At 41.1% G+C, this 27,632-nt stretch overlaps 1 protein-coding gene across 1 annotated transcript in view; it reads right to left on the bottom strand.

Moving 5' to 3' along the window:
* Positions 1-1,267: 1,267 nt before the first annotated feature.
* Positions 1,268-27,632, bottom strand: part of DNAJC5 (DnaJ heat shock protein family (Hsp40) member C5) — a 1,154,993-nt gene continuing 1,128,628 nt past the window's right edge. The window contains exon 6 of the mRNA XM_044089884.1: positions 1,268-1,652. Within this exon, the coding sequence (XP_043945819.1) occupies positions 1,549-1,652 (104 nt within the window). The 3' untranslated portion in view covers positions 1,268-1,548. The remainder of the gene's footprint in view (positions 1,653-27,632) is intronic.

The following is a 27,632-nucleotide window of genomic DNA, read 5'->3' as shown; positions in this document are numbered from 1 at the left end:
GAGGGTTGAAAAATCCTCATTTTCAGTAACAAGAAGGCCTATAAGGCCACTGGTCAGTCCCTACTGCTACTCCCCAGTAACATGCACTGAAGTTCTCCTCCTGTATTTCTGCCTTCCTGTGTTCTATTCACGCACTGTTACTGTTAGTGAATTCAGTCTTAAACTAAACTTTTCTACATTTTTCTCACTGGAAAAACATATTGTGTGTTGCCTGTGTGACAAGCTGGTGTTTCTCTAAACTCTGTAAAAGAAGGATGAGGAAAGAGTGACAGAGAAAAAAACTCTGTTCAACTGGCATGCAGAGAAGTTACACATCTGAGGGAGAATGGATGAATGGGTTTCTCTGAGGATCTGTGGACTGAAACAAGCATAGGGGTACGAACACAACACAAATTAAGAAACCAATAATATACAGCTACAAACAGCAACTTAAGCAACCTAAAAAATTCATATTTTCATACATTTCAAACAAAGGGTCACTGGATTTTACTGTACTCTTGAAAATAAAGTATCAGAAGGTATCACATGGTCATACAGTGGACTAAAAGAACCACTAACATTCAACAATAAAAGAAATGGAACTGCACAGAAAGGAAGGTGTGAACCTAGTGATCCCTATGAAATTCTGCAGTACTTACAGATCCAGTTTGTATTAGCCCCCCCCTCAACCACCGATAAGTAAACAAATAAACAAGTGAATAAAAAACGTGTACAACACCAAGATAAAGAGAAAAGAGAAAACAGCAGTGATTAACCATATTTACACGTAACTGGTCAAATGGTTATCTGCACAATCACTTTAAGCACTTAAAAGTCATAATCACTAAAATCACTAATCTAGCTACTCATTTTTTTTTCACATGACCCAAGTAATGAAGGGCACTGTCCCACCTAAGCAGATGCCGTCACGATAGCTTCGGTATCATAGTTGGAGCAGAGATGGAAATCCGCTTGCAGCTGCTATAATGATGTGTGAATGAATAAAACAAAGCCAGAGACTGAACAGAATGATAGCAGTACGATGGAACCAAGGTCTGTATAGGTTGCAAGTCAGAAGAAAGGTGAAAAATTATGTTTGGGTCATTATGGATAAACTATTACCCAACATACACATTCCAACCTCACTAATACAGAATCTCTCTTGAAACAGCAAACAGATTAGATCAGGGCTCAGTTTTCCATTTTAAAAGTCATCTGTTGACCCATAACAAAGGCAGATGAAAATTAACACAAACAAGTGACACAACGGAAGATAAAACAATTTAAATTAAACTCTCACTAAAACTGCTTTTAATACTGCATGCTACAGCACTTAGACGCACATGTGTTTGTTAGTGTTATGAAAAGTATTACAGTCTGGTAGGCCCAACAAATATCAACATATTCTTTGAATGTCTGTGGCTGTGTCCTCCCTCTGCTGGGACACAATGTACTTCCTTCTGCCTTTCTGTCTTTCATTCAGTCACTGTTGTTATTAATGAATTCAGTCTTAAACTGAACATTCCTAATTTTTCATCACTGAAAATAGAAGTATTTTGTTTTGCTGGTTTAGTTAAAGCCATCAGTGTGGTAGCTGGGATGGGAGTCGCTTGTTAGCTGTGTGGTCTCTGTGGCTGATGCTGGCTGTACAACAACTGGTGTTTCTCCAGAATCTGTTAAACAAAACAAAACAAAAAAAAATATTACTATGAGCACTGTTAACACACACCTCCCACAGTCTTACAAAAATATCCCGCTTGGTCTCACACATAATCATCATGGCTGCAGCACTTTCCTAATCAAGAGGAAGGCTTCATAGCTGATGAGGACAGCAGTCACTCATTTTAGTAGTTAAAAAATTACAGTGAAGCAAAGTGCATGTTTGTGCAAACAACCACTCATTCGTTCAAAATAAAATGACATTTTTTAATCATCTTGCTTTTCAAATTTGCTTTTTAAAAGTTTTGCAGATATGTGGAAATAAAGCTTGATCACTTGCCAAAGTAGTCACTCAATTAGGACTTCCTTACGGATGTGGGTTGCATTGTGAGGGCAAGTCTTAACTGCTTAAATAATTGCTAAACAACTGGAAGCACATTAGTCAACTGCCAAATTGCTAATTAAAGTAATAGTTTAGCAGAAAACTAAATGTTTTGCAACTGTTTGACAAATAGTAGTCCCTTGCCCTTTGACAATTTTTAGAAATCATTAAAAATAAAGACACACACTGAGGCTTTCATCATTTAGGATAGAAGAGCTCTATGGTTATGTCACCAAGGGCTAAACTCAAACTTAACTTCCAGGATCTTGAATTTTATGGAGAATTTATTTAAAAAAAAAGGTAAATATACTTAGCCAAATGCAGACATCCTGGATGCACCAAAATCGGTGGTGTGGTAATTGGATTTATGAGACTGCACACTAACATTAAAAGCAGGACTACCTGATCCCAATCCAAACCCCTAGTCCAACTACAATATTCTGAATGAAACAGAATTGTGTTATTCCAGGTTTTGTTATTCCAGCATTATCAGTTTCTAATTCAAGGCTGTAAATTCTTTCCTCAATCAGCTAAAAGGAATTATGGAACAACCTGAAGATTACAGTTAAAGTTAAGAGAAAAATAAACATGAATAAAGTTAGTGTTGGTGGTCCCGTGTTAACCTCTTAAAATACAAAGTCTGGCTCCATGATGCACAGGTTTGGAGCTTTGATTGCATCCGGATGAGTAGTGTTTCATTAGGAGCCCTGACACTGCCAGAGGCAGGGACAGAGGGAGTGTCTCGATCACCTCTCCTGGTTGGCAGAGGTGGTTGTGGGTACTCAGCAAATATACTGGGTTGGTGTAATTTCTCTGGTGGCCACCAGGAAAAACTGCATCCTTTGCCTCAGGGCTGGCGGGAGAAGACAGGGCTCCTTCATCCAGCCCATTACAAGTTCTCTTCCCTTGCTTAGCTCAGTGTGCATTGAGATGTAGGGTCACTCAAGGTAAATCTTTGAACCATCCTAATGGCTGCTTTAATGATGGCCTCACTTAGCTGTCCCTTTCCCTTAGTGATGAGGCAATGAGAAGATCAACTGTTCAAGAGGGGGGCTCATAGTTTGCAGGCAGTGGGGCAAAGAGTGAAAAAAATGTCCTCATTTAATTATCTTTACCAGATGATGCCTGTAACACCTCTGATTTACAGCCTGATAATAAGGATAATGTCAACTATCCTGAACATGCTGGGATGACATGTCTACGCACCTCCTTTTAATGTAAACAGATTCTGATGCAGATAGAAAAGGGAAGGTCATCACCTTCAAATCCAGATAATTACACAGCCATCAGCTTAACCAGCCTTATCTGCAAAGTCATGGATCGTACCACAGCATAAGTCATTTATGCAGACACAGGCACCTTCATTGATCAAGATCCCAATCTGTTTGGTTATGTGAAGGGCAGACCTTGTCTCCTGAACTTGGTAAGCTTCTATGAAAGTTTACAGAGACAGTAATCATTCTGCATACACTGCTTATCCTGACCTGACTTCTAACACTATCTCCCATTCTGGCATTACTAAAAATTTTGACAAACCCATACAAAGTGCAACTGGTTGCAGACTGGCTGTCCAACAGATCCCAAGTTGTAAAAATTGCTGATTCTGAATGTAAAATTGTAACTAATGAGTTGCCACAGGAATAATTTCTGAGCCCCCTCCTATTTGGCATTTATTTTGAAGACATCCAAGCCAATATCCCAAAAGCATAGTTGGCCACATTTGCTGATGACTGCAAACTGGACACTTATCTGCTCATTCACTGATACAAAACAACTGTACTAAGGGCTGGAAAATACACATGCATGGTGTATCAAAAATAGTTTTCAACAAATGAAACAAAGTGAAGCACAGTAGCAGAAAAGTTGCTCCCAAGTGCTGTATTTAAAACACATCATTACAATTGTCATAATACATCACAGGACAACTCCTCACTTTTTCTTTAAAAGAAAAAACATTAATTTTCTTACTCTAAAAGACATATATATATATATATATATATATATATATATATATATATATATATATATATATATATATATTTATACATTACCTAAACCTTTTTCCAAGAGCTAGCAACATGTCACAATTAAAAGTTACATTACAAGCAAATTAAATTATTTTATAAATTAAACCATACAATGTACTAATAAATAAGAAATCCACTTTAACAAACCTCTACAAACCACTAAAACTAATGTAAATAATAAAGTACAACATTTAAGTTCAGAGCTCTAAAAAATCCTTGCATATAAAATATATATACACTTAAAAGCAATTACTTTTATTCTCAACTTCAAAATAAATAAATATAATACTAGAACATTTAATTCCTATTAAAGCGTTTAACTTAAGCAAGCATGAAATAGAGCAGTAATCATTCAACCCTGGCCATAGATAGGCATTCAAGTTAAGCTGCCATAAAAGTTTTCTTTTCTAAATAAAGATGACCCGGTCCACCACTTGGACCCAAATTAACACTTTCAATAGCCATGTAATTAAAACTATGCCCTGGACATTGAATCCCATGCTTTGCCAATGCTTTATTCTCCTGACATTTTCTATTATATTCATGTTCATATATTCTTGCCCTAAAAACATGGGAAGTCATTACATTGGGCCAAATAAACCACCCCCTTAGAATTACAATCAAACTTCTGGAATAATTTATATTGCATCATCCTTATTTTAAACCCAAAGTCCGTTTTTATCTTACAACAATAGGGGCATCTCCCACATTTTCCCATTTGTGGGAAACTAATCCTCTCTATTGTTCAAATTCTCAAGAAGGATTTTAAAATTAAAACCCCTCCTATACACTATCCTGGGTTCATCTCCAAACTTGTCCCTACACAATTTTTCCTCCATTAGTATTGGCCAGTTTTTATTCAATATCCATTTAATTTGCCAATACTCACTATAAAAATCCATAATGAAATTCATTTGGAAGTCAGTTACTGGACCATTTGCTTCTTCCTCATTCCCATAATTCGGTTCAAGATTAATGGGAGACTCATTTGCTGAACCCCATAAGATAGGACTAAACTGCCTAACACCCCATACCTCTCAACCTGGAAACATCAAAAATCTGGACAAAGGCCCATGAAAAATAGGTACAAATCTGTACGCTGATTAACACAACATTTGCATACATAATTACACAACCCCGCCCACTCCAGTGGGATTGTGGGATACCACCTTTCAAACACCAACTGAAGAATATACCACCAAAATATGGCTCCAGACCATACCTCTCAACCATACCAAATTCCTCGGTATCTACCAGTTTTGAGAGCAAAATAATGGGGTGCCACAAATTCCCGAGTGGCCCCTTTAATTCCCGTTTTTTTTTTTTTTAATTAATTTATTTATTTATTTTAATTACTTCTTTAAATTTAAAGCTGATGTCACCCTGCATCACCAACCTACAGGGGGCATGCATGAATGACATCAGCTTCCTTGGTCAGTTATTTTTAACTGTTTTTGGGAGGGAATATATCAGCAGCAGTGCAACAATTTAAAACTTTTGCAGTGTCCGCCCAGTATCTGACTAGATGCTGCAGGTCAGGATGAGAAATGGGCTCAGCAGGTAAGAGAAAGAATTGTATGCTATTGTTATCTGATACACAGGCTATGGGCCCAGCTTAAGATGGAAGAACTGTCACTGTGGATGTGTATTTTAGCAGCAGCCGCTAATCGCTGAAATTACGAAGAGAGAGACCAGAGAGTCGCAGAAAAGTGGTTGTTTGTCTCTCGACATTCAGTCAAAAATCTTATTGCTGCCAGTCTGCTCCCTTTACATAAATCTACTTAAGCAGAGTGGTTGGTAACTTGGTATCTCTACCCCTCAGTCAGTTCTGGTAGTCTGCTCCATTTACTTGCAAAACGTGGAGTGTGTGCTGCCAGTCCACTCCATTTACATCTATTGATTTAACCAGAGAGTGATTGCAGAACTTCTATTTATTCAAGCATATTTGTTTAACCAGACTGCCACTCCATTTACAGACCTCTATTTATTTAGGCACAGTGCAGAAAGTACAGTTTTGTACCTACCATAAATGTAGATGTTCGAGTGCTAATACAGCTGCATATGGGTTCTCTGTCGTCAGGCGGTCCCTCGGTCGGCCGAATTCCAAAGTCTAGGTCCAGCGTCGGTTGTTGTCGCTTTCTTTCCTGACGTCAGTGAGGCAGGGGTATATAAGACACAGCCGACGCCATTTTCTTCAGTCTTTCTTGCCCCAGATGTCAGGTGCCCCCAGAAGGAAGGCAATACATAAATTATATTTATATACAAGAAATGCAATATAATCAAAAATCAATAGTTGCAAGCAAATCTACCATAGAAGGAATACCCCATCAGGTTGTATGAAGAGGGGTTAGGCCCTAGACCTTTACCAAGAGGGGAAGGAGGGAGGGGAAAACTGTACTGCAGCTGTATTAGCACTCGAACATCTACATTTATGGTAGGTACAAAACTGTACTATGTTCATCGTGCATACAGCTGCAGTAATCACATATGGGTAGAATCCCAAAGCTACGCACAGGGTGGTAGGCACTAGGTGGAACTGGGATGAGCCAGAATGCCCTGCAACACAGCAGTGGCAAAGCCTGCTCTAGTTTTGGAATATAAAGGCAGGTGGTAGTGTTTTGTGAAGGTATGCACAGAACTCCAAGTGTCTGCCTCCAAAATATCTTTGGTAGGAACTCCTCTGAGGAAGGCTGTAGAGGTAGCTGTGGCCCTGGTGGAGTGGGATCTGATGCCTGTAGGGACAGATTTTCCATGATAGGAGTAACAAAACCGTATGCAGTGGCCTATCCATTTTGAAATTGCCTGTTTGGTAACTGGCTTCCCTTGAGCTCCTACAGCATAGGACACAAAGAGTTGTTCTGATTTCCTGAAAGGCTTTGTTCTGTCCAAATAATAACATAGCTGTCTATGGATGTCTAAGGAGTGTAGGAGCCTTTCCCCTTTGTTTTGAGGATTGGGGTAAAAGGTAGGTAAGTGTATGGCTTGATTTAAAGCTACCCTGGATACCACTTTAGGCATAAATGACGGGTTGGTTCGAAGGGAAACCCTATCCTGATGGAAGATGAGAAAGGGCTGCACAGCCATGAGGGCTTGTAGTTCGATACTCTACGAGCTGAGGTAATGGCCAGAAGGAAAGCTGTTTTCCAGGACAAGTATTGCAAATCTGTTGAGGCAGCTGGTTCAAAGGGAGGCAATGTTAATTTTTCTAGAATGTAATTAAGATCCCAGGCTGGTATTGGTTGTTTCCTTGGTGGTCTTATATTCTTAGCCCCTCTGAGGAACTGTCTTAAGAGTGGGTGAGAGAATAAGGGTGGATCCATGTTGAATTCTGCAGAAATGGCTGAGGCATGGATTTTTATGGAGGAAAATGAAAGTCCACTGTTCAGCAGCTCAGCTAGATACTGTAATACCCGAGGCAAATTCAGTTTTTTAGGGTCTTGGCCTTTTTTCTCATTCCAAGAGCAAAACCGTTTCCATTTTGCGGAGTAAGCCTTTCTAGTAGATGGCCTTCTGGCCTCCAAAATGACATCCTGCACCTCTTTGGGGAGTAGAGTCTGTTGTGGTGTTAAGGAATTTTCCATGCAGCGAGATTGAGTGTTTTCAGCTGACTGTGAAGAGTTTTGTAGCTGTGCTGAGTCAGCAGAAGAGGCATTAGAGGTAGGGGCCAGGGAGGAGTATGTGTTAGGCTCCTCAGTAGTGGGTACCAGTGTTGTCTTGGCCAGTCTGGAGCAATTAGTATCATCTTCGGTCTGTCTGCTCTTGCTTTCAAGAGCACTTTGGGTAGAAGGGGCAGAGGTGGGAAAGCGTAAACTGTCCATGCTGTCCAACTGAATGAAAGGGTGTCCACTCTCCAGGCCTTTGTATGAAAGGTCCTTGAACAAAACTTTTCCAATTGATGATTCCTGTGGGAGGCGAAGAGATCTATGTCTGGCCTCCCCCACGCTTGGATTATCTTTGTAAACACTTGAGGATGCAACTTCCATTCGTGTGTATCCATCATATTTCTGCTTAGATTGTCTGCCAGCGTGTTTTCCAAGCCTGGCAAGTACTGTGCTTGAAGTTCGATTCGCCATTCCAGAGCCAAGTTCCAAAGTGTCATGGCTAGTCTGTACAGGGGGTATGAATGTGTTCCTCCTTGTTTGTTTATGTACCACATTACTGTGGTGTTGTCTGTTCTTATCAATAATTGTCCTGGATGCAGGAGGTCCTTGAAAGCTGCAATTGCATTTATCACTGCTAGCATTTCTTTTTGATTGATGTGAAGGTGCTTTTCCTTTTGGGACCATTTGCCCTGAATGCACCTGTCTGTCATGTGCACCCCCCAGGCGTAATCTGAGGCGTCTGTTGTGATGACTTGATTTGCTTGAGGCTTGCAGAATGGAAGATCTGTGTTTGTTTGACATGCTTGGGCCCACCATAGGAATTCCTTTTGCAAACATGGAATTATTGTTATTATTGTTTCCAAACTGTGGCTGTGTTGAGACCATAGGTTTTTTAGGTACCATTGAAGTTTCCTCATATGCAACTTTGCACATGGGATTAAAAGAATGCAAGATGCCATGAAGCCCAGAGCCTGCAGGATTTTCCTTGCAGTAAGCCTGGTACAATTTGCTAGCGTTTTGAAGTACTGAGTTAGTTGCCCCTGTTTCTCTGGCATAAGATAGGCCATCTGGGTGTTTGTGTCCAAGTTGGCACCCAGGAAAGTTATTTTCGGAGATGGTGTTAGCCTGGATTTCTCTTTGTTGATTGTGTATCCCAGAGAATTCAGTAACCATGTTGCATAAGCCAGATGTTCCAGAAGTATGTGCTTGCTGTCCGCTTGGATCAGGCAGTCGTCCAAATAAGGGTAAATTTGTATCCCTTGAAGTCTGCAGTAGGCAATTACTGATGCCAGGCATTTCGTGAATACTCTGGGCGCAGTAGATAAGCCAAAGGGCAATGCAGAGAATTGATAGTGCATTGAACCTGCAAGAACTCTGAGGTATCTTCTGCAGCTTTGTCTGATTGGGACATGCAGGTATGCCTCCTTGAGGTCCAATGTTACCAGCCAAAACTCCTTGCCCAGCATGGGAAGAAGCTGCTGTAATGTGACCATCTTGAATTTTGGTACGAGTAAGAATGTGTTTAGGATGGATAAGTCCAAAATGGGTCTCCAGTCGGTTCCTTTCCTTGGTACCAGAAATAGCCTGGAATAAAAACCTTGACCTTGTTCGTGAGTAGGTACCTCTTGAATAGCTTTCATGTCTATGAGCTTTGAAATTTGTAGTTGTGCCTCTGCCCTTTGATTGTGTGGCAGGTTTGGCATGCCTCTCATTTTTGGGAGAGTGTGAAAATGAAATCTGTAGCCTCTGTTTATAACGTCCAGGATCCATTTGTCTGTTGTGACAATATGCCAATTTCTTGTAAATAATGCCAGCTTTCCTCCCAAAGGTGCTGCCAGCTGATACTTGCTTGGCATGGAAAGGAGGAAGTCATTGGGTTTGTTTCCTGTATTGTTGTGCACTGTCCTCGCCACCTCTTGGTGCTGGAGTTTGCCATTGCTTGCCTCTATATGATCCTTGTGATTGCCCTCTGCCCCTTGTGCGCCTGTATCTACCTCTTTGGGGCTTGTCCGTGGCTGGAAAGGACCAGTTTTTTGAAGGCCAATTTCTGCTAAAACGTGGTGGTTGAACCTGTAGAAAAGCTTTGACTGTTTGCATAGATTTGGCTCTTTCTTCCATTTTACGTAGTATCTCCTCAGCATTAGTACCAAATAGCACATCCTTTTGTAAAGGAGCATCTAGTAGTTTAGCTTTCACATGATCAGGCAAGATTTGTTCCCTAAGCCATGCATGTCTACGAATGACTGATCCTGTAACAGCAGCTCTACTTGAGGCCTCTAGGGCATCATAGCCACATTGTAAAGTGTGTTTACCCACTTGTTCTGCACTATGCATCATATCCTGCAGCTCCTTCAAATCTGGTTGTTCAGGTTGAGACATTTTATTTCTTAATTGTGATAAACTGCTGATATTTAAGCATATGAAACTGACAATTTAAGGCCCTCATAAGCTAGGGTGGCCGAGGTATATACCTTTTTTCCCCACCTTTCTAAGGATCTTGACTCTCTTTCTGAAGGTAGTGGATTCTTAGCAGTAGAGGCGTTCATTCCCTTGGGGCCTTGAGAAATGGTTTCAGGGTCAGCATTATGGTTTTTGTAAAGAAATTGGTGAGAGTTAGGAACTCCGTAGTACCTATCAGGCTTGACTGGGGCAGGAGGCAGGGAATCCGGATTAAGGCAAGCCTCCGAATAAACATCATCAAGTAGGTCCAAGACAGGAGGTATCGCCAGAGGTCTGTGTTGAGGTAACAAAAGAAATTCCCTAAGTCTTTTCTTGGAATCAGAAAAGTCTTGGCCTTCCCAATGGAAGTGTTCCCTCAAGGTGTGCAAGGTTTCCCCAAAAGAAAAATCCTCAGGAGGAGATACAGAAGGAATGGACTGCTCTGCATCCGAGTCTTCAAATGGGGAGTAAGAGTGTTCCTCTACATCAGAATGTTCTGTAAAAATGGAGCCCTGATCAGAAGAGGGAGAATCTTCCTCCACTCTGGGTCTCTTGTCTGGAGGGGGTTGGGAACCCCTGATAAGAGTAATTAAATCTTCAGCCATTTTAAGCATCTGCTTTTTAGGCATGGGGCCTGGGGATGGGCCCTGTGCAACAGGCCTCTTGGGATGCCTGGCTGATTTGGACTTAGTAAAGGCCTTAATGGAAAAGGAAGATGAAGGTCTAAAGACACCATAGGTGGAAGTGGACCTGTCCACATTAGGAGGCTCAACGCTCACAGTGGCTTCAGTGGTTGTAGTCTGGGTCTGGGCCGAGGAGCCTGCGGTCTCGGTTACAGAAGACACTGCCAAAGAAGTGTTGTCGGTAGTCAGGGACTGCATAGGCATCACGCTGAAAACCAGACCACGTGTAGCTGGTTTTGGCGTGGTGCTGGTGGGGACCGCGGACCTCGCGTGTCGGTCCTTGTCCTTGCGTTTTTTGGTCAAAACGGTAGTCGGAGTCTCCGACGATATTTTATAATCAAAGGCTGTACCAAAAAAGTGTTGGGCGAACTCCGCCCAACGCTTAATAGTGCGTTTATTGAAAGTAGCGCAAAAGCAACAGCCCGAGACGTCTTGGTCTGGGCCTAAACAAGGTATGCAAAGGGAATGGAAATCTTTATGCGGTATTTGCTTCCCACAAGAAATACAATTGTTAACTTTTTCTGACATCGGTCTGAGGCAAGAAAAGTTTCCCCAATGGGGTACTTAGCTTTAATGAAGACTTCGGTTTCCAATTTTTTGTAAATTCAGGAGCTGGCCGACCGGCACTTGCGAACTGCTTCTGCTTCGGGCACCGCGCGGCAAAAAAAGACTGAAGAAAATGGCGTAGGCTGTGTCTTATATACCCCTGCCTCACTGATGTCAGGAAAGAAAGCGACAACAACCGACGCCGGACCTAGACTTTGGAATTCGGCCGACCGAGGGACAGCCTGACGGCAGAGAACCCATATGTGATTACTGCAGCTGTATGCACGATGAACATCCAGAACATGTTGCAGAACTAGTCTGCTCTGTTTACAGAAATGTAAACGCACGTGTTGTGTGTCCGACTGCTTGCCGAACATGGAGTGTGTGCTGCCAGCCTGCCAGTGTTTACATCTGTTTATTTAAACAGAGTGGTTACAGAACCTATATTATTTAAGCATTGTGTGTGTCCGTTTGCTTGCAGAATGTGGAGTGTGTGCTGCCACCTCCGTTTACATCTATTTATTAAACCAGAGAGTGATTGCAACAAAAAGTACAGTTGTGTACAGTTACCATAAATGTAGATGTTCGAGTGTATTCACTGTTGCAGTCATCAAATTTGGGTTATCTGCTTGCAGTAGCCCTCAGTCAGCCTGATTTTCAAAGTCTTGGGTCCTGCGTTGGTTGCTGTCTCATCTTCCATGACGTCAGGTAGTCAGGGGTATAAAGCATGCAGCCGATGCCATTACATCAGTTTTTCTTGCCCCAGATGTCAGGTGCCCCCATAATGGGAAAAAATTATATATACAAGGTTACACCTCCAACAAAAACGCAAATACACCAAAAAGCTTTAAGCATAGTAAAGTAGAACAGAGGTATAGCCAAAAGAAGTCAGGGGGCTGGAGGGATAGTAACCAGGACTGCAACAGTGAATACACTCGAACATCTACATTTATGGTAAGTGTACACAACTGTACTATGTTTTTCATGTTTCACTGTTGCAGTCATCACATTTGGGTAGATTCCCAAAGCTAAGGGTGGGAAGAGGAAAATAGATAGCATTAGGGCCAGCTATAAGGCCTTGCAAGACTGCAGTGGTAAAGCCAGCTTTGGATTTAGAGAAAATTGGCAAATGGCAATGCTTGGTGAAGGTATGTGCAGAACTCCAGGTAGCAGCTTCTAGGATGTCCCTGGTAGGGGCACCTCTGAGAAAGGATGTAGAGATAGATGCAGCCCTGGTTGAATGTGGTCTTATCCCCTGTGGGGTAGGTTTTCCATGATGCTTACAGCAGAAATGAATGCAATGGCCTATCCATTTAGAAATGATTTGCTTTGAAATGGCCTTCCCCTCTGCCCCTGCAGCAAATGCAACCAGCAGCTGTTCAGATTTCCTGAGAAGTTTAGTTCTGTCCAAGTAAAATCTAAGTTGTCTGTGCACATCTAAGGAGTGCAGTATTCGTTCCCCTTTGTTCTGTGAATTAGAAAAGAAGGTTGGCAAATTAATGGACTGATTAAAAGCCACACTGGATACCACCTTGGGCATTTAGGAGGGATTGGTCCTGAGGGACACCCTGTCCGCATGAAAGATGATGAAAGGCTCCACTGCCATAAGGGCCTGTATTCATACACCCTTCTTGCTGAAGTGATGGCTAAAAGGAAGGCTGTTTTCCAAGAAAGGAATTTCAACTCTGCATTTGCAGCTGGCTCAAAAGGAGGTAGAGTGAGTTTTTCCAATACAAAGTTAAGGTTCCAGGCTGGAGTAGGGGCTCTCCTGAGTGCTCTTAAGTTTTTGGCCCCTCTGAGGAACTGCTTCAGCAGTGGATGGAAGAAGAGGGGTGGTTCTGTGTTGTAATGAGCTGAAAGGGTTTTGGCATGAATTTTGATGGAGGAAAAGGAAAGGCCCTTGTGAAGCATCTCAGTTAAGTATTGAAGAATCTGAGGTAAATTGGGCGCTGCTGTGCCCATCCCCTGAGTTTGGTTCCAGGAACAGAATCTTTTCCATTTTTCAGCATAAGATTTTCTAGTACTAGGCCTCCTTGCCTCCAGAATGACATCCAACACTTGCTTACTGAGGGATGGTAACAGAGAGATCAGATAATTAGCCAGACTGCCAGGATCAGGGTTTGAAGCTGAGGGTGCAGAATCTGGCCCTCCTGAGACAGCAGGGCAGGGGTCTGAGGCAGATGCCAGCAGTGAAACACTGCGCACAAGGGGCTACCAATGTTGGCGTGGCCAGTCTGGTGCAATCAGTATCGTCCTTGGTTTGTCCTGTTTGATCTTTAGTAGTACCCTAGAGAGGAGAGGCAGAGGTGGAAAGGTATAAACTGATAGATTTTTCCAGGTGAAGGACAGGGCATCCACTTTCCAAGCTTGTTGGTGGACATCCTTGTGCAGAATTTGTCCAATTGGTAGTTCTTGGGGGAGGCAAACAGGTCTATCTCTGGGATCCCCCATTTGCTTCTCTACATGTTGAATATCTTTGGTTCCAGTTTCCACTCGTGTGGGTCCATGATATTTCTGCTTAGTCTGCCAGTGTATTTAGCTTTCCTGGCAGGAACTGAGCCTGTAGGTGCACTTGGTAGCTCAAGGCTGTGTTCGACAGAGCCATGGCTAGTCTGCAGAGAGGGTATGAGTGGGTTCCCCCCTGCTTATGTACCACATAACAGTGGTGTTGTCCGTCTTTACCATTAATTGCACTGGAAGAATGTGGTCCTTGAAGGCTGTCAGGGCATTCTGTACAGCTAACATTTCTTTTTGTTTGATATGCAGATGCATTTGACTTGTGTTCCACTTGCCCTGAATGCACTTCCCTGCCAAGTCAGCCCCACATGCATAGTCTGATGCATCTGTTAGGGTTTGGGCGGCAGGGGGTAGAGGGAATGGCAGTCCCTTGTTTTGGTGGCAGGCCTCTGCTCACCAAAGGAACTCTATCTGTAGGCAAGGTAAGATAGGAATCATTGCTTCTAGATCCTGAGAATGTTGGCACCATAGGCTTTTTAGATACCACTGTAGTTTCCTCATATGCAGTCTTGCATATGGAATTAGGAGCATGCAGGAGGCCATGAACCCCAAGGCTTGCAGTATTTTCCTTGCAGATAGCTGGGTCTTTGTGGCCAGTAGTTTGAAGTAGGCTGTCAAATGAACTTGTTTCTCTGGTGTGAGGAAAGCCATCTGGGAAGTTGTGTTCAAGCTTGCTCCCAGGAATACAATTTGTTGGCAGAGTACAAGATGTGATTTCTTTTCGTTTATGGTGTACCCCAGAGAAGTTAGCAATTTTTGTACAAAAGCCAGATGATTCAATAGTATGTCCTGGCTTTCTGCTTGAATCAGACAATCGTCCAGGTATGGGTATATTTGAATATTTCTTTGCCTGCAAAATGCAATGACTGGAGCTAGGTACTTTGTGAATACCCTGGGTGCAGTAGATAAGCCAAAGGGCAGTGCAGAGAACTGATAGTGCATGTAGCCTGCTTTGAAGTGTAGGTATCTTCTGCAAGATTCCCTGATTGGGATTTGCGGGTAGCCTTCCGTTAAATCCAGTGTTGCCAAACAGGCATCCCTGCCTAGCATAGGAAGCAACTGGTGAAGAGTTAACATCTTGAATTTTGGGATCACCAAAAATGTGTTTAGGATAGAGAGGTCCAGGATAGGACGCAAGTTGTCTTTTCTGGGTACCAGAAAAAGTCTTGAGTAGAAACCTTGTCTCCTTTCCTCTTCTGGGACAGTTTGAATAGCCCTGATACTTAGAGAGACAACTGCTTCTGGGCCTCTGCCCACTGATTTGGGGGGTAGATCTGGCCAACCGTTTGTGGTTGATAAGGTGCGGAAATAGAATCTGTATCCTTGGGAAACTATATTTAAAACCCATTTGTCCTGGGTAATGAGTTCCCAATTTTTTTGAGTGCAGGGCAATCGTTCCCCCTAAAGGAGCAGTCAGTTGTGCAGGGCTTGGAAGTTTAAAAGTTAAGTCATTGAGACAGTTTACCACAGGGGGGAGTCTTACTACTTCCTGCTTTGGAAGTGGGAGCCCCCCACTGCTTAGTCCTGTGAGCACCTTGGGACTGAAGCCTGGGGGTTCTGCTGGTTCTGGGTTTGGACTGAGAAGGCCTGGAAGAGGCAGGAAAGGACCAATTCTTAGACTGCCAATGCCTACTAAATCTGGGAGGCTGTACTTGCAGGAAATCTTTAACAGTTTGCATAGATTTAGCTTTTTCCTTCATCTTTTTAAGTACTACTTCTGCTTTGTTGCCAAACAGGCGGTCCTGGTTTAAGGGAGCATCCAGCAACTTAGCTTTAACATGATCTGGCAAAGATTGCTCCTTAAGCCAAGCATGCCTTCTAAGTACAGACCTAGTGACGGCAGCCCTGCAAGATGCCTCTAGTAAATCAAAACCACATTGCAAAGTATGAAATGTCAAAAGCTGATGCCCAAAAATCAAACCTGTAATAAATAATATATAAAATGAAAAGAAAACACAGGAGTACTAGTCGGCAGAGCAGACAGTTTGCATGAATAAATCTCCAAGGTAATGTCAATAAAAGACAGTTTTCACTTCACCATCAACGAAAACAATCTCCAGGTAAAATATATCTCTATTTATTGAACAGAGCAACAAGTGTGGCAAGCGCTTTCACCCAACTGGGCTTCTTCAAGCCAAAAAATTATTTAATCCAAAGTGCCCAATAAATACTCTCTTGATCATGACATCGCATCCTATAAATCAAATATTCAAATAACATATGACTATGCAAATAGTAATGTTACTGACACGAAGTATTGATATAAAATATTAATACAAAATACATACAAAAGCACTTCATATCCTACTATATAACATCCCTAAATGACTAAAAAACTAAAAATGCACACATATAATTCATAAACTAACTATACATAAATAGACATACTAGTAAATGACAGACTTCTTTACATTAAACCCTGAGTCTCCGATTTAATGTGGATATTGTATTGATGCTCTCTAATCCTATCCTTAAGCCTTCTGTCGGTCTTGCCCACATAAAATGCTGGGCAAGACCTGCAGGTGGCCAGATAGACAATATGCTCTGTATCACAGTTAGCCTTAAGATGAAAATGAAAACTTTGTTGTGTAACAGGATGTACAAACATTGCTGTGCTATCTATTAGATGGCAAAATTTACAATTCTGATATGGTTTGGTTGCACCAGCAGTAGAGCTTGGTAAATAATAACTGTTAGATCTATCTGAATTACACAACATCCTACAGAGATTGAGGCGATACTTATATGTAAACCTCGGTACATCACCTACTATGTCATGGATCAACTGTTAATATGTCCCAATACTTGAAATCGATACTTTAATAGTATTAATATCTTGTGTATAGTATACTGAAACTCTGGCTTCTTGATTCGGTGTTACCAGCCCACCTGACAAGTCACTCCCTTCATTGGTTACCTCATTTCTTCCCATAAAATATGGGGAGGCCCTATCTCTTCTGAGAGTATCAACTCCCAAAAAACCTTCCTCTATTTCCTTCAAACTATAAGACCTGTCAAGCAATTGATGCTGGAGGTTAATCATTTCATTATGAAAACCCATTTCTGTAGGGTTAAGACGCGAGACTCGCATTGCCTGCCTTCTCACTACATTTTTAAAAACAAACTTGGGGTGCATGCTAGTCCTATGTAACAAGGAATTCCTGTAGCAGGACTTCCTATAACCCCCCATATTCAATAAACCATTGGGAAATCTCTCTACAAAAACATCCAAATAAGGGACTGAGGTCTTAGAGGCAGTCATAGTAAACTTTAAATAGAAGGTCAGTGAATTAACCTGCTCTTAAAAATTAAATAAATCATCTTTACTAGCTGTCTATACCAAAAAAAAGTCATCGACAAAACACACATAAAACTTAAACTTCTTGAAACTTTTCAACTCAAATAAACTGCATCTCTCCCAATCAGCCATGACCAATTTGGCGTAGCTATTGGCAGTGCCCATAGCCACGCCATCTTTCTGGATATAGATTTTATTATTAAAAGTAAAAATATTATTAGCCAGTACAAGATGTAATAGCTCACACATTGTATCTATGAATGATTCAGAGAACCCACGATTCACTTGTAAACACCTACGCACACATTCAATACCCTCATCAATAGGAATGGTGTTAAATAGGGATTGAATGTCCAAAGTTACCAACCAATATGGCAAGTCAGATGGCAGACTCGACATTTTGTCATAGAGCATCAATAAAAATTGTTTTGTATCTTTCAATATATGCACATATGTGTTAACTATAGGCCTAAGTCTAGACTCTAAGTACAAAGAGATGGGTTCTGTGGCCCAACCTCATCCAGCAACAATGGGTCTCATAGGTGAACGTGAAGGATGTTTGTGTATTTTGGGCATACCTTGTATACTAGGTATTAGAGGTTTACTAACTAAGAAGTCGTCATGTAACTTATCAGTAATCATTCCTCTACATGAGAAATCCAAAAGTGAAACTGAAACTCTATTAATGTACCTTTCCACTTGACTAGGGGCTAGTCGACTATAAAACTGAGTATCACTAAGCATATCCTCCATGCTAGCTATATAGTTACATCTATCCATGATAACAACAGGACCTCCCTTATCTGCTGGTCTAATAATAACATTAGAGTCACATTTAAGTGCTTTCAATGCTGTTCTCTGTTTAGGATGCAAATTACCATACCATTTCCTATGTTTATTATTCATATCATGCTCATGTAGGTCTTCCTCAACCAATTTCGAAAAGGCATCTATCAAAGGATGCAAATTGGGTACATACATACTAGGTTTACTCAAGATCTGTCCTTGGTTAACAGAAGTAGAGTTGCCAAAATTAAGCTTGAGTTGTATGTTACGGGCAAAAAGTTTTGCATCCATCACTGAATCAGTTATGTCACTTCTAAAGGAGGGTATAAAAGTAAGTCCCCTCTCCAGAACATCAATTTCATCCAGAGTTAAACTAATATTAGATATATTCCATATTAGTGACTTGTGGTTTTCTCCCACATCTTCTTCAGTTTTGGGCCCACATAATCCTCCTCTACCATTCTTCTTTTCTGTCTCCCCCTGCTCATGGACCTGTCCCCTCCCTCCCCTCCTGGATTCTGAGATAGGGAAAGGAGCTGGCCCAACTGGACCTATGTATCCATGACTCAGGGTACCATTAACCTTCCTTCTGACTGACCCATTATTACTATTTAAACTATCAGACATACTGGTGGATATATTAGGTCCCGTAACTGACTCTGTCTGATGTGTCTGATGTGTATTAAAAATTTTGTTAACACCTCCTACAGCTGGCGTTAACACTGGTGATTGCAGTGTCTCACTCACTTCATTCTCATTATGTACAATTGCTGCGGTAACAATAACATTTCTAGCATCACTGCTTAACCTTTCATCCCCTTTAGCGGGTTTAGTATGACAAATAACCCCTTCATTACATACTGCTTTACAGTCATCTTTCATTTTGGACATAATGTGGGCTACCCTCCCATGTCCATTCTTTCCAAAGTCAAACCTCGGCCAAGTGAACACATGACCGTTTTTAAAATTGGTAGTGTCCCTCCGGATTTTATTCTGCTTTTGCTCCAGTAAATTCTTCTCGAATAAATATATATTATCTAACAATCTTTCAAAACTCTTGTCAACCACTACTACTGGATACGTTTCATTAATAAATTGCTGCTGTTCTCTAATGCGAGCTCGTAAAGCAGCTTCCGCTGGTCAAAAGTATTCATTAAGTAATGTCATATAGCGGAGGCTAGTATCAATGTTAATTTGCTGCCATTTATATACTAGATCTGGATACAAAGTACTTGTTGTCGGCATCTTTAAAATCTGCAGTCCCCTCGGTATAATCTTACGGGTGATGTATACTTCGAAATGCTGGCGTTGGAGTTGCATCCTCTTTAACGTCATAAAATCCACTTCTAGCTGGTTCATCAATGTAGATAGGCCACTGCAGCTTGCTTCAACTGTTGATTCATCTGTTGAATTGCATATCACGTCATACGCAAGTAGCGGATTATCATCTCCAGATACGCAGCTCTCAAACCTATTCAGGTTTCGGCCGTTATTCTCAGGATTATAGGGTAACTCAACGCTGTGTGTGTTAGGATCTGCCATGACTCTCGGGCAGCAAACAAAGATAATAACCAATGAAATGTCAAACGCTGCTGCCCAAAAATCAAACCTCCTGTAATAAATAATATATAAAATGAAAAGAAAACACAGGAGTACTAGTCGGCAGAGTAAGACAGTCCCTATGAACAAATCTCCGTTGTAATGTCAATAAAAGACATTTTTCACTTCACCATCAACTAAAACAATCTCCAGGTAAAATAAAGCTCTTATTTATTGAACAGAGAGTAAGACAGTCCCTATGAACAAATCTCCGTTGTAATGTCAATAAAAGACATTTTTCACTTCACCATCAACTAAAACAATCTCCAGGTAAAATAAAGCTCTTATTTATTGAACAGAGCAACAAGTATGGCAAGCGTTTTCACCCGACTGGGCTTCTTTCAAGCCAAACAATTATTTAATCCAAATTGCCCAATAAATACTCTCTTGATCATGACATCACATCCTATAAATCAAATAACATATGACTATACAAATAGCAATGTCACTGACAAGAAGTACTGATATAAAATATTAATACAAAATACATACAAAAGCACTTCATATCCTACTATATAACATCCCTAAATGATTCAAGTTAAAAACATTAAAAAACTAAAAATGCACACATACAATTCATAAACTAACTATACATAAATAAACATACTAGTAAATGATAGACTTGCTTTACATTAAACCCTGAGTCTCCTGCCCTTCAGCATGGGTCTCAAAGGTACCCTGTCATTCAGACCGGGTGCCCTATCTGCTTTCAACCTAATTATCCACTTAGTTTCACTCTGTTCTGTAAAATTCATAATATTACCCCTAATAATGGTTGGTTTATTGACTTGTATCACTAAAAACTTAAATTTATGTTCCATGGACGTTTCTAAAACATGTTTCGAAAGGGCATTCCTAACCGATTTAATGTGGATATTGCATTGATGCTCTCTAATCCTATCCTTAAGCCTTCTGTCGGTCTTGCCCACATAAAACGCTGGGAAAGACGTGCAGGTGGCCAGATAGACAATATGCTCTGTATCACGGTTAGCCTTAAGATGAAAATGAAAACTTTGTTGTGTAACAGGATGTACAAACATCGCTGTGCTATCTATTAGATGGCAAAAATTACAATTCTGACATGGTTTGGTTGCACCAGCAGTGGAGCTTGGTAAATAATAATTGTTAGATCTATCTAAATTACACAACATCCTATAGAGATTGAGGCAATTCTTATATGTAAACCTCGGTACATCACCTATATGTCATGGATGGATGGATCAACTGTTAATACTTGAAATAGATAATTCTTAATAGTATTAACATCTTGTGTATAGTATATTGATACACTTTTTATTGACATTACAATGGAGATTTGTTCATGCGGACTGTCTTACTCTGCTGACTAGTACTCCTGTGTTTTCTTTTCACATTGCAAAGTATGTTTTCCAACTTGTTCAGCAGAATGCATTAAATCTGGTAAATCTTTATTTTCAGCACAGTCAGGAATCAACATAATTTTCTGTTTAAGCAGTCCAATAATATGCTGATACTTTAACATATGAAACTGGCAGTTTAATGTTCTAATGGCCAAGGTTGCAGAAGTGAATACCTTCTTACCACATGTATCCAGCGCCCTGGAATCTCTATCAGAGGGGGTAGGATTTTTGGCAGTAGTAGCCTTAACGCCCTTGGGTCCCTGTGAAATGGTCTCAGGATCCGCAGTAGGATTTGTAAAGAGGAACTTGTGAGAGTCAGGAACCCTATAATATCTATCTGGTTTTCTGGGAGCAGGAGGTAAATAGTCAGGGGCCAAGCTAGACTCCGAAAAGGCATAATCAACAATGTCCAGTACAGGGGGGATAGCTAAAAGCCTGTGTTGGGGCAGGAGTAAGAAATCCCTAAGCCTCTTTTTAGAGTCACAGTACTCCTGGCTTTCTCAGCAAAAATGCTCACTAAGAGTATGCAAGGTTTCACCAAAACAGAAATCCTCTGGAGGGGAAGCAGAGGGAATAGAGTCTTCTGCATCAGAATCCTCATAGGTAGATAAGGGTAAATCCTGGTCATCAGAGGAAACAGAAATTTCAGAATCCTGATCAGAAGAATCATAAGCAAACTCAGTCCTAGGTCTCTGAGGGGGAAGGTTGGCTTCCCCTGATTAAAGTAATAAGGCCTTCAGCCATTCTTATAATTTGTTTTTTAGGCATAGAGGCCTGGCCATGTGGTCTGGGTGTCGGTTTTCTAAGCATGGATCGAGTTTTAGGCCTTCAAGAAGAAGATGGCATTGGTTTAATATGCAGGTCAGTAGGCCTGAATACACCCTCAGAAGCTGGTGCCTGCTCAGCAGCTCTGGACCCATCCAAGGTAGAGGCATCCACAGGTTCCACAGTTGAAGCATCTCGTGGCATACTGGACTCCGAATGGGTCTCAGTAGAGGCCTGCAAATCTGAAGTAGCGGGTATCAGGGGCTGCGAAAGTGCCTCACTGAGTGCCGGCAAACTGGCAACTAGCTTAGGAGAAGCGTCGTCGGCAGCTGCGGACAAATGCGATCTATCTCTGTCTTTATCTTTGCGTTTTTTCGGAATGTCAGTAGTTGCTTGGCTTACTGAAGCTATATCTGGGTAAGTGAATGGAGTACCGAAAAATTTAGAAGCGTAAATATACAGACGGCGGACAGTTGTTTAAATAAGGCAGAAAACCGACAGCGAGGTACGTCGTGGTCAGGGTCTAGGCAAGGAATACAGTACGAATGAAAATCTTTATGCGGTATTTGCTTTCCACAAAATACAATTATTGACTTTTACTGACATTGATTTAGAGCAAGAAAAAGTTTCACCAACGGGGTATTTAGCTTAGTTGAAGACTTCGGTTCTGAAACTCGAAAACAAAAATTTCAGGAGTCGGCTGACTGGCACTTGCGAACTGCTTCTGCTTCAGGCAGCGTACGACAAGAAAGACTGATGTAATGGCATCGGCTGCATGCTTTATACCCTTGACTACCTGACGTGATGGAAGATGAGACAGCAACAGACGCAGGACCCAAGACTTTGATAATCAGGCTGACTGAGGGCTACTGCAAGCAGATAACCCAAATGTGATGACTGCAACAGTGAAACACGAAGAACATCTTCTATTTATTTAAGCATATTTATTTAAGCAGAGTGCCACTTCATTTACATACCTCTATTTATTTAAGCACAGTGCAGAACCGGAACATGTTGCAGAGGTAGTCCGCTCTATTTACAGAAATCTAAACGCACATGTGTGTGTCCGTTTGCTTGCAGAACATGGAGTGTGTGCTGCCAGTGTTTACATCTGTTTATTTAAGCAGAGTGGTTACAGAACTTATATTTATTTAAGCAGAGTGTGTGTCCATTTACTTGCAGAATGTGGAGTGCGTGCTGCCACCTCTGTTTACATCTATTCATTAAACCAGAGAGTGATTGCAGCAAAACTTTTATTTAAGCATATTTGTTTAAGCAGAGTTTCACTCCATTTACAGACCTCTATTTATTTAAGCACAGTGCAGAACCAGTACATGTTGCAGAACTAGTCCGCTCTGTTTACAGAAATCGAAACGCACGTGTTGTGTGTGTGTCTGCCTGCTTGCAGAACATGGAGTGTGTGCTGCCAGTGCTTACATCTGTTTATTTAAACAGAGCGGCTGCAGAACCAGAACATGTTGCAGAGCTGGCCCCCTCTGTTTACAGAAATCTCTAAATGCAAATGTGTGTCCATTTGCAGAACATGGTGTGTGTGCTGTGCTGCCAGCATGCTCTGTTTACGGACATCTGTGCAGAACTTCTATTTATTTAATGTGTGCGTCCATTTGCTTGCAGAACATGGAGTGCGTGCTGCCAGTCCACTCTGTTTACAGACATCTATTTACATGGAGTGGTTGCAGAGCTGTGATGTAAGCAGAACTTCTAGTTATTTAGAGATTTAAGCACAACTTTTATTTAGTGATTTAAGGTGTTCTATTCATTTAGTGATTTAAGGTGCGTGTGTGTCTGCTTGCAGAATGTAGAATGTGTGCTGACAGTCTGTTCCGTTTACAGACATTTATTTATTTAAGCAGAGTGATTACAGAACTGTGATTTAAACAGAACTTCGGTGGCAGCATGGCTGCATAACTGTGATGTAAACAGAACTTCTATTTATTTATTTAGTGATTTAAGGGGTTCTATTTACTTAGTGATTTAAGGGGTTCTATTTACTTAGTGATTTAAGGGGTTCTATTTACTTAGTGATTTAAGGGGTTCTATTTACTTAGTGATTTAAGGGGTTCTATTTACTGTGTGTGTGTGTGTGTGTGTGTGTGTGTGTGTGTGTGTGTGTGTGTGTGTGTGTGTGTGTGTGTTTGTAAAATGCCCCAGTTAAGTATACCTGGTGGTTAGTGTTACTCAGGCTCAAACCCTGTACCTTGGGTATAAGGAGCAAGAGCTTGAATTCCCTACCCATACCACCACTGTCTGGAATGTCTGAAGTCTGTTCCTTTTAAAATTTGTGTTTTTTTAGCAAATCAGTGAGAACTGAATTCACTAAATAATGATAACCATTTAAGTTTCATTCTTCCTAGCTTGTCTTCCTATTTTTCAGGAAAGGCATGGTAACAGAAAGCATCTTATTCTAGTAACTTTCCAAGATTATACAAGCAATGTTTAAAATGTTCCAAACCAGAAAAACAACGCTCCCAAGAACAAGTGGTGTTAACCAGCAAACACAAATCCAAATAAAGAACGAAAAACACCACGCCACAGCTGAAAAATACTGAATAAAATCCTCTTTAATGAACGGTAAGCGCTTTCACACTAATTCGTGCTTCATCAGACCATACAAATGTTAAAAACCATTGCACTTAAATATCAAGCATATCTAAAAAGTAAACCAATAAAAAGCAGCAAACAATTAATGACAAATCAGGTACTTTTCACTTAAAGAGCTTTCGCTCTTTTAACACTGGTTTAATGGAAGTCCTACCATTAACACCAAGTAATCTCTCAGCTTGTAGGCGAATGATCCAATCAAGTTCACGTCCCTCTGTATAATTTCTTAGATCACCACCACGTATACTACCTTCTGACCATTTCCACAACTCTGAACTCAAATGAATGATCAGGACCATATTCAACACAATGCTTGGCCAAAGCATTATGTGTATCCTGTCTACTGATGCTGTACTGATGTTCTCTTATCCGCTCCATAAGGGACCAATTGGTCTTCCCTATACAGAAGGAGCCGCAGAGTCTGCAGTTTGCTAAATAAATAAGGTCCCTACTCCTACAATTAGCCTGTACTTTAAATACAAACTCTTTGCCAGTTGCGGGATGGACAAAACTATCACGAATGTCTATAAAATCTCCATACATCTTGTAGTTCCAGTTTGTCGATTATTAAGACCTGAAACTTCCTGACATCTATTTTTATAGCATAGCTTTTTTCTAAAAATTCTAGAAGTATATATTTCCTTGTTCCTCTCCTTTTCTAATAGGACATCCAAATATGCAAGCCTCTCAGCATTTAATTCATAAGTAAATTTTAGAAAATCAGTTGAACCATTAATATAACTTATGAAATCCTCAAATTCCGTTTCACTACCTTCAGAACTTAAGTGTTGTACTTTATTATTTCCATTAGTTTTAGGGGTTTGTAGAAGTGGATTTCTTACTTATTAGTAAATTTGATGGTTTAAGTTATAAAATAATTTAATTTGCATATAATATAACATTAATTGTGACATGTTGCTAGTTCTCAGAAAAAGGTTTAGGTAATGTATAAATACATACATCTTTTAGGTTAAGAAAATTAATGTTTTTTTTTTTTTTTTTTTTAAAAGGGGGGATTGGTCCTGTGATGTATTATGACAACTGTAATGGTGTGTTTTAAATACAGCACTTGAAGAATATGCTTTTAATCTGAAGAAGTTCACAAGTGTTAGTGGACGAAAGCTTTTATTGAATAAACTTTTTAACTGGTTATATGTTCCGGCTGGTCCATTTTCCTCACTTTTTTGAACTGTTTACCAATCCCAAAAGTATAAATCTGGCAAAAGAAGTTGTTGAACTAAAAACACATCCACTCTATAGTATTTTGTGAAGGTGTGTACAGAGGACCAGGTGGCTGCTTCCAGAATGGCTCTGGAAGGTACCAGAGGAGAACACTGCTCTGGTGGCGTAGACTTTCACAGTTAAAGACAAGGACTTGCCATGGTAGGAATAACAAAAAGAGATGAACTTTGAGATCCAGTTGGAGATTGTCTGTTTGGAAACTGGGCTGCCTAACTTGCCTTCCTGGAAGGTAACTAAAAGCTGGTCCATTTTCCTAATGTCATTAGTCTTATCAAGGTAGAAAGTGAGTTGCCTGTGCACATCTAGAGAGTGAAGAAGCCTCTCATCCCTACTCTGTGGGTTTGTAAAGAGGGTAGGTAAATGTATAGTCTGACTTGAGATACAATTCTTTGACAACCTTGGGCATGAAAGAAGGGTTAGCCCTAACAGAGAGACCATCCTTTTGCAAGATAAGGGAAGGGAGTGGTCATAAGGGCTTGAAGCTCAGAAACCCTTCTGGCAGGAGTAAAGGGCTACCAATCAAACAATTTTCCAATTATAAGGAGGCTGCTCATTCAAAAGGTGGCAAGGTAAGTTTTTCCATAATAAAGATGAGATCCCACGGGGGTGGGAAAGCTCTACTAGGTGGATTCAAGTGAAGAACACACTTTAGAAACTGTTTGACTTCAATTCTTGAGTGGGGGTTGGAATTAAGTGGCCTGCAGGCAGAAACGGCTGATAGAGGAATAGGCTTCTGGAGCTCCTGAAGCACATCCTCAAAAAACTGGCGTCTGAAACGGATTAGAATCCTGTCACACAGAGTGTCGGGTTGACAGCTTGTAAGCTGAAATAAAACAGGGAGCTATTTTCTGTGCGAGTAAGTCAACTTTGTGGGGTAACTTGTAGTGATGATCCCTGGCTAGGTGAAGAAGGGGGATCAATGTCTGCCTGGGCCAGAAGGGAGTCACTAGCAAGATTTTTTTTCTCATTGGATCTTCAGTAGAACCCTTGTGAGTGGGAGGAAGCAGAGAGGTACTTCCCCCTCCAAGCAGAAAGACATGGCATTCATCCTCGAGGCCTGGGAACATGAAGTCTTAGAGGAAAACAGTTTGAGCTGTCTGTTCTGAGTCAAGGCAAACAGATCTGTTTGATGAATATCCCATCTGTGGGCTATGTAGGGCTATGCTCAGGAAGACCTCTTGGTTTAGCATCTGTCCATGATGGTCTACCATGGACCTGCTTTGAGAATCTGAGAACACACTGACATTGGATGGAATGCAAAACACATTTGTGGACAGATTTGCTTTAATAGTTTGATTCCATGCCAGAAGAACATGACTGCACAGTTGGTAGGACTTTGTCCCTAGTGTTTGTTAATGTACCGCATTAGTGTGGTGCTGTCTGTTAAGATCCTGAAAGGCCCTGGGATCTATAGGTGAGAGAACACGAGAATAACAGCCCTCATTTCTTTGACACTGATGTGCTTCCTCATCTGTTTGGGAGAGCACTAATGAAACTGATGGAACCCATCTATTCTCCCCAGACAAGATCGATTGCATATGTGTGCAGTTCTTGGACTGGAGTGGATGGGTGGGTAGAAGGGAATGCCCGCATTTAGTTGGATTTGAGAACTCTACAACTGTAACTCTTTCTTCAGAAAGGGCAAGAGAGGGATTTAAAAGTCCAGTGGGTGACGATGCTGAGACCAAAGAGATTACATGAACCACAGGATCTTATTCATGTGCATTGTGGGAAATGGTACCATAGGAATGGTTGCTACTATGTAGGCGAGGGTTTGTAGAATTTCCCTTGCAGGAACAGGGTGAAGGAGGAGTAGGGACTGAACTTTCTCCTGGGGAAGAAAGGCTATCAGAAGTTAGGTATCCAGACTGCAACTCAGGAGTACCAGATCCTGGGAGGTTGTCAGAGAAGATTTCTAGGGATTGAGACTGAACCCCAGCCTTTCCGGAAGTGAGCTTGTGAAACTGAAATGCAGTCATTGGTTGTCCTGATAAAAAGAAAATTTGCATTCCCTGGGTTTTGCAAAAGGCAGTGGCTGTGGTGAGGCAATTTGTGAAAACCCTGGGAAAGATAGAGAAACTGAAGAGTAAAGCAGAGAACTGAAAGT

The sequence above is a fragment of the Protopterus annectens genome, chromosome 12.part0 (assembly GCF_019279795.1).
Source record: "Protopterus annectens isolate FY-2018-M chromosome 12.part0, PAN1.0, whole genome shotgun sequence".
Classification (NCBI taxonomy): Eukaryota; Metazoa; Chordata; order Ceratodontiformes; family Protopteridae; genus Protopterus; species Protopterus annectens.
Note: the sequence above shows the minus strand (reverse complement) of the source record. Positions and strands in the feature narration are given on the sequence as shown.